At 43.7% G+C, this 10,457-nt stretch overlaps 1 protein-coding gene across 1 annotated transcript; it reads right to left on the bottom strand.

Annotated features, from left to right (window-relative positions):
- Positions 1-1,244: 1,244 nt before the first annotated feature.
- LOC106155891 (NACHT and WD repeat domain-containing protein 2) lies at positions 1,245-10,325 on the bottom strand. Its single transcript, XM_013530918.2, has 7 exons — positions 9,967-10,325; positions 9,097-9,321; positions 8,379-8,467; positions 7,973-8,092; positions 7,391-7,595; positions 7,036-7,188; positions 1,245-6,804 (listed from the first exon to the last, which is right to left on the bottom strand). Exons 1-7 carry the CDS (start codon positions 9,989-9,991, stop codon positions 2,198-2,200), a joined length of 5,424 nt encoding a protein of 1,807 aa, XP_013386372.2. The 5' UTR covers positions 9,992-10,325; the 3' UTR covers positions 1,245-2,197.
- Positions 10,326-10,457: the final 132 nt, after the last annotated feature.

Genomic DNA, 10,457 nt, shown 5'->3' with positions numbered 1-10,457 from the left:
AAAACAGGCACAACTTCTTTGCTGCACTTGAAATGACCTCCTTAGCTATAAATATGATCCTATCACCTTGCGACATTGCATCATTCGATCGATGTACATGAGTAGTTGTCACTGTTGAAGGGAAAGCACGTCTATTTATAGGAACTGAAATCAGGTGACGCATGTACTGTTGTGTTCAGAGAGCGACTTCCGCTTGACCTACTTTCCAGTGCTGTTGGTAGAACAGTCGGTAATGAGTTGAGATCTCAATTTTCTTCTCATTATACTTCAATTTAAGAAAATAAAAAGCGTGACTTGTACTTGTGTAATTTCCCACCGGTACAATATGTATTTAATAAACATACCGGGTGGAAGATTTTTGAAAAATTAATAAGCGTACTGGGTGAAAATGGAGCGTACCGGCGGGAAGAAATTTGGAAAATTAATTAACGTACCGGTACGTTTATTTGATTCTTGCACCCTCAAAAGATTGTCGGTCCTAAGATCTACCGAGTGAGCCACAAATTCAGACAGTTCTTCTTTATTTAAACCACTCCAAGTCAGTTGTACTAATAAAGAAGCGTGCCGTAATATGTACAGTGCGATGATAGTTATGTAGTTACGTAACGGCCTAGGAGAGCTTAATTTGATAAAAAAGACCTTTAGTTTAAAAATATGAACTTACTGAATATATAGACATCTGAGATATAACATTAGTTTCAGTTTAGTCTGCCCTTTACAGCACAACCGAGGACGCGGAATTTGGTCCGCCCTTAACAGCACAACCGAGGACGCGTGTGTATAGCCCGATTTCAGACAAAAAGTTGGACAGTATTTCTGATACACTCGTGGCGGGAATTTGGCCCGCGCTATACAGCATAACCGAGGACTGGCTCAGAATAGCGTCAAATTTCACCACCTAACTTGAAATGGGCCCCTTTATGCATTCCACTGCTTATGTCAACCGAGGACGTCCTCGGTTGGAGGTGTGTCCTCGGTTAGTGGGTTTCGGGCGGGTGTGTGTCCTCGGTTAGAATGCGTGCACAAGAGCACACACACACACACACACACACACCCAGTCAGCAGATTAACAAGGGAGCAAAAGTAATTGTTATCCAGCGCCCAAACCCCGTCTTTTCCAAATTTTAACATTCAGTTGTTATTTGGGAGATGAAGGGAGGCGAGAGTTTATCCACATATTGTCGGGAGTGGGACGGGCAAAATAGCCAGCTGCCTTTTTTGCCCCCGCTCTCCTTTTCTTGGTATTCTGGGGCCGGTTTCACAAAGCAGTAGTTAGTTAGAACAACTAACTACTGAACTACCTCGCTAACGAGCAAACTTAGCGATTTTCGAGGGGTGTTTCACGAAGCAGTCGTTAACTCATCGCTAAGTTCAGTCGTAAAGTTTGGTCGTTAGTTCTCTCGTTACTCACCGTAGTCTCGAAACCGTCTGCCGGAAGTGGAACTCTTGCGTAAAAGTGTCACGAAAGCACAAACTCTCCATTTTTTGGTGGCTGGAAATGCATAAGAACGTCTGCTTTGAGGTCGTCGTAAAGGATCTCCACCACATTTTTGCCGCTCTTTTTGTCACAGCTAGGCGCAACCTCTCGTAAATTGCATCATCGTGCGTTTATTCTAATAGATTCTGCCTTTCATGAAAACGTCGTAGTCTACGTTGCCGTCTGGCGGTACGGTTAGCAAGAAAGGTAGTCGCCATATTGGATACAAAGACAGACGACAGACAACGGTAACTAAGCAACCTTTTTATTTCGCTCATTACGCATGCGTACGATGAAACTCTAGAGTTAGCGACTGGTCTGACCAGTCGTTAAATATCCAAGGCAACAACGAGACAATAACGAGCGAGAGAACTAGCGACTGCTTCGTGAAACGGCACTATAACTAGCGAGAGGCTAACTACCGATCGCTAACTAACTACTGCTTTGTGAAACCGGCCCCTGGAGCTGCCAGTGAAGGTGCTACATTTACATAACATAAGTTGGCACATATTAAATTTTACCCACGACATGGAAATGACTTCAGCGTTTTTTGATCTGCTCAGATCTTTGTTTAAAAATACGCAGGTAAAAACTAAAAGCGATGCATTTGAGTCACATTTCATTAAAAAAACTGTGACTGTCAACAACAAGATTAAACCAAATTTTACGAAACAATGCCATTTTCTATATAATGTGACAAAATCCGCCAATCTCGAATTCTCATTGTATAGAACATGACTGGGACTTAAAAGTGTTATTTCTCTGAGTGACAAGCACGGCCGTCTCGAGCGTACGATAACTTGGAGGGCGACGTATCTGTTCACGCAGCTCGTGTCTATAGGCAACAGACAGGCGATGAAGCTCAAAAGTTTTTGTAGATGCCTGTTGAATGTCATTGTATATGAGACTCCTCGATGGCCGGCTCTGCGCTCGACTGGGGACTTTGCTGATTAATTCTATCACCGGGTCTGCCGTGTCTAGAATGAGGAGAAAACTGAGAATGCGACCGTCCTGGGTGCTGACAAATACCGTCCTATCGTCCTCGGACACGTGGATGGCTTCTGCATACCCGTGGATGAAGGCACGCGCTTTTTCCACGCTATCCGACGCGCGTGAAACAAGCAGCATCCGTCTGTTCTCGGACAACGTTGCAACGTATTTTCCATCTAGCAACAATCGAGGCCTACAGTCGGCGGCAGGATTCATTTTCAGCGTATGCACTTTCATCCCTCTGCGTATATCAAATACCCCCAGGTTTTGATCTACAGCGATGGAATAATGGCGGGAATACACAGTGGACTGAATATCTGAGGATGGTTCCATAAAACAGTCGAACTTTTCCAGAACTTTGTGGTGAACCACATCAAACAGCAATGCGCCTTTAGCTACGGGGCGACCCCTGTCCAACGTCCCATCATTCTTATATTCAAACGGGGCGTCGTCCTTTCGATATACTACGAAGAAATTGTCTTCAACTGTCTGTCTGACGTCTAACAAACTGAAGCTCCTGTCGGCTCCCGGTACGATATCTCGGAGAGCGAGTAGTCTTGGGTGATGCACGAATTTGGAAAGTGAGTGGATACATAGACGAGTCTCGTAGATGTCGAACGGTTCGTCGGTAACAGCATCGATGTCGTGCCGCACTTTCTGCATAAGATAAGCCAGCCGACCACTTCGGCTAGTGACGAAAGGAGCACTGACAATCTCAGCACGCGGGAGCTCAAAACTCTGCTGTTCTTTTGAATTCAGATCAAGAAAAAGTGCCCTGTAGACTCTTGATTCCGGATCATCTGGGGTGTATGTATCGCACTGAATGATTACCACGGCTTCACTGTCTGCTGTGAACAGCGCACAACGACTATTATTGGCTCTGAATATCATCTGACCGGAGGCAGTGTCCCAAACCTTGTCTTCACGCAAAAATGTCCAGGCTTTGTCTGGATCTGCTGTGTTCATATCTTCAACGTTATCTGCCCTGGTCAATATGAATTTTCCATCCCGCGAAACGAGCACTTCTGTGACGCGGCGATGAGTCTCGTTGCTGTGTTCTACCGTGCGCTCACAAATACCTGTGTCGGATCCCAGAATTTTAGCTTCTGCACTGTACGTACCGCAACAAACGATCTTTGAATTTGGTCCCAAGGTCGACACTGCAAAATTGAAAATTGTTCCCTCAAAGATCTCGTTTGAGTGAACAACGTCGGTGTCCAGGTTGTTCAGGTCCCAGACTTTCAGAACGTGGTCCTCAGACCACGTGGCTACTTTGGCGAAGCACCGGGAAGTGGCCATGGAGGTGATTGGTAGCACGGAAGTTTGGAACAGTCTCTTAGGTGTGCCGGTACAGGTGTCCCATAGACACAAATACGTGTGTCTAATAGCTACAACGTATGCATCATTTGGAGAAAACCCAGCCTCTCTGAACGTAGAATTGGACTCGACAAAAACGCCAGTTGGGACATCAGAAAACCTGAACAGTTGCTTGCAGGTGTTGGCATCTAATAGGAACAGGCACCTCGATGATCTTACAAGGATGTATTTGTCGGTATGAGACAACTTAAAATCTTGCATTTCTAGGTCGCCTAGGACAGCCTTTTCTACTGCATTCTTTTTCACCAAATTTACAGTGTAGCACTTGAGAGATTTGCCGCGGAACATAACAAAGACTTTTGTTGGTTCCTTTGCGAAGACCATCTTTGTAGGGACATCATTCACCGAAATGGCACATCGACGCTGTTCTAACATTGGGAATTCGTGAAATGCTAGACAGTCGTGATCAGCATTGAATATGATATACTGATCATTCCTACTAATAGCCACACATTGAGACTGACTGTCAAATGTGTGGATGTACTTTCGCTCTTGGTGATCAATAACAAACGGGCATCTCTGCTGCTTTACTGTGAAGGCGACATATTTGTTGGAAACTGTAACGTAGTCGACTTGGGCTTGTGAAAACTGGACCTCCCCATACAACTCTCCTGTGTCGACCTTGTACGTCTGAATTGACCGGTTACTTTTCAATATGTTAAAAAATCGACCATCAGGCGTTGTGTGGATTTTACCCTGAGGAAGGGTCATGATCGGTCGCGGCTCTCCGCTCGTAACGTTCCAGATACTCATTCTGTTGCTGGACGGCCGTTTGGCGGCAAGCAGTATCGCATCTTGGGCGTCTATGGCCTGCATTTCTGACTCTGAAGAGATCTCCTTTTTAATATCACAGATGTATTGAAGCGGTGCCCCAGGGGTGGTGTACAGCTGATATCTTGGTACAAGGGCGCCATGGGTCATTGCAATCAGGTCACACTGGTTAAGGAGTCGTTTGATCAGTGGGTATTGGTGCATGTGAGGAAGGAGACGACCCAAAAGTTGGTGGCTTAGTGAATCAGGATTCACAACAAGCGCGGATTCTGACATTCTAAGAGCTTCCTCCACTAATGCTGCCTCTCTGTCTTTGATAAGGTGAAAATCATTGAGCATCTGGCGAAACGAGGTCGCCTTGAGTTTAGTGTGTATCCATTCATAGTGAAACAATACTTCTGTCTTCAGCTCCTCTGTTCTGTTGCACTCTGCCAGGTGAACGGGTAGTTGGGTGAGCTTTCTGTAGTTGAATTTAGGTTTGATGGTGAGACTGTTGAAGATGAGTGGCTGATCACACACATATCTCACTGCTTCGCTCTGTGGATCCGTCTTCTTCAGACCTTCTGTGCACGGCGGCTCATACTTGAATGGCTTTTTCCATGTGCCGCTCCACTTTCCCAAGAAGAAATCGGCCAAGTTGTTTCGCATCTTGCATTCTGCATCTGAGTGACCAAGGTATCGCTCCCTAACCACATCAGCTAGCTCTTTGTGGTGCCAGGTTAACAGGTCTACGCCGTCATTTTCTCGCTCCACCAGGTATCCCGCTAAATCCTGTCTAACCCTTACCCAGTGCACTGTGGGGAAACGGCGTAATGGGGGCTCCCAAGTGACATACAGGGAGTTCAACACGCCATCATCTAGACTGAGAATGTCATCCAGTTCTGCCTCGCTTAGGCCATCTGGTGACAGCGTGATGTAACCTAGGCATCTGGATACAATCATTTGCCCGTGCCTCTTTTCTAACCTCTCCAGGACATGATTGAATATGCCATAGATGGTCTTTGGCAACGTCTCGAGATCAACTTCTGTGTAGAACTTCCATCTGACAGCCTCTTCAAACACAAGCTTTATGTATAGTGGCGTGATACCCATGACGGCCGTGTACGTGCGAAACGCCTTGTTGATGACTTTAAGTTGAATATCGTTGATGCCCCGCGTTGCTTGTTTTAGCAGCATTTGAACTATCTCGTTGCATAGATGTGGTTTCATTGCCTTCAAGTCAATGAAGTTTTCTGGCCCAGGGATCATAAATCTGAGTCTAGATAAAGTACCGTTCTCGTCTGGTGTCGTTGTCACGATGATCTTCACGTTATCAGGCAGCTTGACTGGCAACCACTCCAATCCCAGGGCACTGTCATCTGGGTCCAGTTTGTTCAATCCGTCCAGGAGGAGCACGATCATTCCAGCAAATTCCCCTCTCTGTATGAAATCACGGAAATATTGTTTCAAACTCTTCACATCGTCTGGTATTTCGTAGCGATACTTTCCACAGCCAGCTGCAAGTTGGTGGCACATCGTCTTCAACACTTGGTGGAGATTTCGACTTCGGGGAGTCAACCCTAATATTCGGAGAACAACGAGCGCATGGATGCCCCTCCCATGAGACTGCAGGTAAGAGTTCACCTCCTGGGCGGCCTTGGAAATGAGAGACGTCTTCCCGTAGCCTGACGGAGCGTGAATGACAAGCGGCTCGTTTGTCTCCCGAAGCAAATACTCACGTATGTGAACAAGCTCGTCTGTGCGGCCCATGAACTTGCCACATCTTTCTTTAGCAAGACGCCAATGGCGAGCGGCTTCTTCATATACATGGTCACTTGCCATCACTTGCCGTGCATCCATGTTTGCGTCAATCAATTTAACCATACGATAATAGAAGTCGTTACAGAAGTGTTCTAGATATTCGGCATGGTCGGCGGGATCTATACCGTGAGGCTCGCTCCATTTCACAGTGAATTCAGCGAGATGTTTGTCATTGACATTATTACGGATAAGCAATTTGAGTTTATTTGTGGCATCTGTTGCTGAATTGGATAGTCCTTTTGTACCTTTTTTGAAGTCGATATAGCGGTACGCCCTTTTCTTGTCCAGATTTTTGTGAAGATCTGCTATTGTTCGAATGTAACATATCCTATGATTGTCGTCTGCAATATCATTGTCTGCCACTCCACCGCGCATTTCCTGCTCCACAACTAAAAAAAAGAAATATACCACGTTTAATACTTATTTTTCCTCTATCTTTTCAAAGTGCATGAATAAATAAATAAATAATTGGATCAAAAATATGAAAGAAAGAAAAATGGAAGAAAAACATCCAACACTTCAAATACACAGTTGAAAACTGCTAACGTTGTAACAACACAAACAAAAATAATGAATAGATGAAAAAAAAAACAACAACAGCAATGTTCCCTTCGACCAACCTGAAAATTTAAGCCGATTTTGAAACTGTTGATGTAGCAGACCGTTCGTCTCATTCGACTGTGATGTCAGGTGTTTGGCGTACAGTGCCAGGGCAGTGTTAAATAGCACCAGAAGCTTTTTCTCCGTGTCGACCCAAGACTCTGCTGGAATACCTAAAATATAAATATCCACTTTTTAAAATCTCATTCACATATGCTTTTTACTCAACAAAATTATAAGTGCTGTTTAATTACTGCAAATTTTACAGGGGACAGTACAACTTTTTCATCCAGTAAACATAGAACTACAAACTTCCACTTTCGACACACACTACAATAATTTTTTGTGTAGTAAAATGCAATGTAATACACATACCTAAATCCGTATGACGCCAAGAAACTTCATCAACAGGCTGTAGTATGTAGACGGGAGGTTGCCTGTTGCTGTCCTCCCAATACCATTTATGAAGCAGTGACACGTCCTTTCCGGCACCCTCGAGCAGCTTCAAGATGGCTTTGTAGTCACTAGTGAGAATCCACGCGGGAACTTGCTGATCGCCGTACTTCTGGCCTAGAATTGACTGGAAAATATAACATGCAGAATTTTGAAGGCTTGGTTTTTCTTTTTCTTTAATTCGAGATGTTTTAAATCTATCTCGTCATATTTGAAAGAAGTCTGATACGGTATGTTTATTCGTGATACAAAATCTGTTCATCTGTCGATCAAAGGCACCAAAAGAGTGTCTTCTCCCCTATATGGAAGTTGAGGGGGCGACGAAGAAAAAAGGATAGCGACGAAGAAAAAAAGCATATATAAGGGAGGGGTCCTGGATCCAGTCACGCCTTATTAGTCATGATATGGTACTACTAATCAGATGAAATCTAGTTTTATTTTATTTCTGAATGTTTAAATGACATCTTTTACCATCTATTTAATGGTTTCTAACTATGCACCTACCACTAAACTTGGTCCCACAGAATGGCTCCTGCAATACTGGACTTCGCGTAGGTAAGTGTCCAGCATCGAGTGGTCATTGTCTCTGACCGGTGGAAGGACACCCCAGTTCAAGTCAACCATCTGCAATTTTTAATAATAAACTTATCAGCTTTGCAGCAACATTTTCAAGAGGTCTTCATGAAGGAAGGTCCATAATCACCATCATCTTCATCAGAATAAAGAAATAGATAAATACTATCAACGTTCAATAACTTATAATAATTTATATCAATTCCAGTGAAAACGCATTCAGTATTAAATTAGATCGCACTTAGGCTAATATGACAGGTTGTCATAACGGATGTTTAACTGAATAATACGGCCTGATTAAACTGGCGTAAGTGATTTTATCCTAGACAAAACTTACCTGAAACTCCACACCATGTTTGTCCCTGCAAAAACTTTTGAGTTTGGGGTAAATTTTCTGGATGAGTGCGCTGCGTTCTTGGATGGTATCTGAGAGAAATGAAATACAAAATTACCAAAAAGAATTGGGTGTTGTTTACATTCTTTGAAAAATTACGGGTAAAAAGATCGGTTTGTAGACTGTTACCCCGCTTTAGAGATATACATGGATCTCTTTCATTCAATATCATCCCCACCCTTTCCTATTAACCGATCCCGTTTGTTGTTTCAACTTAGGGCCAAATACGACGAAACGCTTTTGATATGATTATATGTGATTATAAGTTGTAAAATTAGTAGATAATGCCATAAACGCGCCCTCTGCTATACACCCTGAGCTTCAGAGCTAACTTGACACTAACCTTTTCACTGTAGCCTATCTCCATCGTGTCAAGTAACACGATGGAGATAGGCTACAGTGAAAAGGTTAGTGTCAAGTTAGCTCTGAAGCTCAGGGTGTCTGCTATATCGCCTGCTGGTAATCTTCACGTTTCTCAAATACATCACTCAGTTGGACAGTCAGGATGTGTAGTCAACTGACTGGTAACTCCTGGGTTAAAAGTCACCCATAGATATAACCTGAATACAAATTAAATACACGTGATAACAGTCGCGTTTACATTCCGCAGCACTATATTTACGTACGTATATTTGCATTCTTATTGCACAGTTCAACTCACCAATAAGGGGTGCGTTCATATACACCCTGACTGCTTGCTTAGGCGACGCTGGAAGTTCGTCCAGTGGCAGGTTCCCTGTCAGTAGTTTCGTGACTTTTGACTTCTCGTTTGCTGTCAACTCGGGGTACGTGAACGGTTCCTCTAGCGCCCTCTTCTCATCCACGCTGAGTTCCGAAGTAGGTTCGGGGAGGACGCCATAGTAGCGTTCCTTAAACACGGCATCACCTGCAACCAGGGAAATTAGCGTTTAAGATACTGCTCATCAACTAACATAAAAAATCATTTTCCATTTTGCTCTCTCTCTCTCTTATGCGCACACGTTCACAAGACGGCCTCGGTACAACGAAGTTGGCTCAGTTATAATATTGTCACTGTAGCGTTTCCCTACTCCCCTTTGTGGAAGTGATTACCACTGTTAGAAATTTCCACGAATAATATACAGAGCAAAAGATTTTTGGCCATTTAAAAATGCTAAAGAAAAGCCGATTCCTTCAGGATTTCACGTGTCGGTGTGACCGGATCGTTACGATACGGTCAACCTAGCCGGAGGCGTTTAGTTCAATAGGTGTCGAGACGTTATTAATCTTGATCTCAATATTGATCTTCTCATCTTTACCCAGCAGAGCCAGCGGAGAAAGTAAAGAGGCAACTTTCAGTAGACGATCTAGTTGGTATTTAGGCTCACAGTGTACAGACTTGAGAAAACAATATTGCAAGCTTGCACCAGCTTGCGCCAGGCAAGCAAGGGGCTAAGCAGTATACCAGCGCTATGGGTTCTGCAGGGCTCCACAGGTTAATCGTTAACGTCCCCATTGACTGAGGCATTAATCTTTAAATGCATTAATCGTAATCTGAGAAATATAAGCCTACCGTCACTTATTAGACCACATTCCATGTTTTCTCAAAATGCTGGAATATCCTCGACAGTGACTACATATCTTACTGCTAACTTGTCTACAGGAAACGGGTCGCCGTCTTTAGATTTTGCCACCATATGTAAACAAATCTGAGCGTGGTTGCTAGGCATGAGTGAAGTTCTATTCAAAGTCTTAAGTTTTGATGGCTCCATCTACCGGCGAAGTAGAAATTGATCCAGGCGCGTCAAACGATCTCAATGAGGTCTCGAGTGGTATCAATTTTTTCGCAGATCATTATGAGAAACATTTACATTGCTAACAATAAGTCGAGTACGTTGAAGAGAGGATAATGGGAAAAGGAAATTGCCACGAAGTAGGTTAAACATAGCTAGAGTTACAAGCACAGTTGTAATGTAGTCCGAGTTTTCCGTCTCTACCACTCTGACGCACGTTTTATATAATAATAAATATAAAAATAATAGTGCTAGTAGCTGATCATTTAAA

This window comes from Lingula anatina, chromosome 1, assembly GCF_051362555.1.
Source record: "Lingula anatina isolate TDL-2025a chromosome 1, LinAna3.0, whole genome shotgun sequence".
In the NCBI taxonomy this organism is placed as follows: Eukaryota; Metazoa; Brachiopoda; class Lingulata; order Lingulida; family Lingulidae; genus Lingula; species Lingula anatina.
This window is presented reverse-complemented; position numbering and strand designations above follow the sequence as displayed.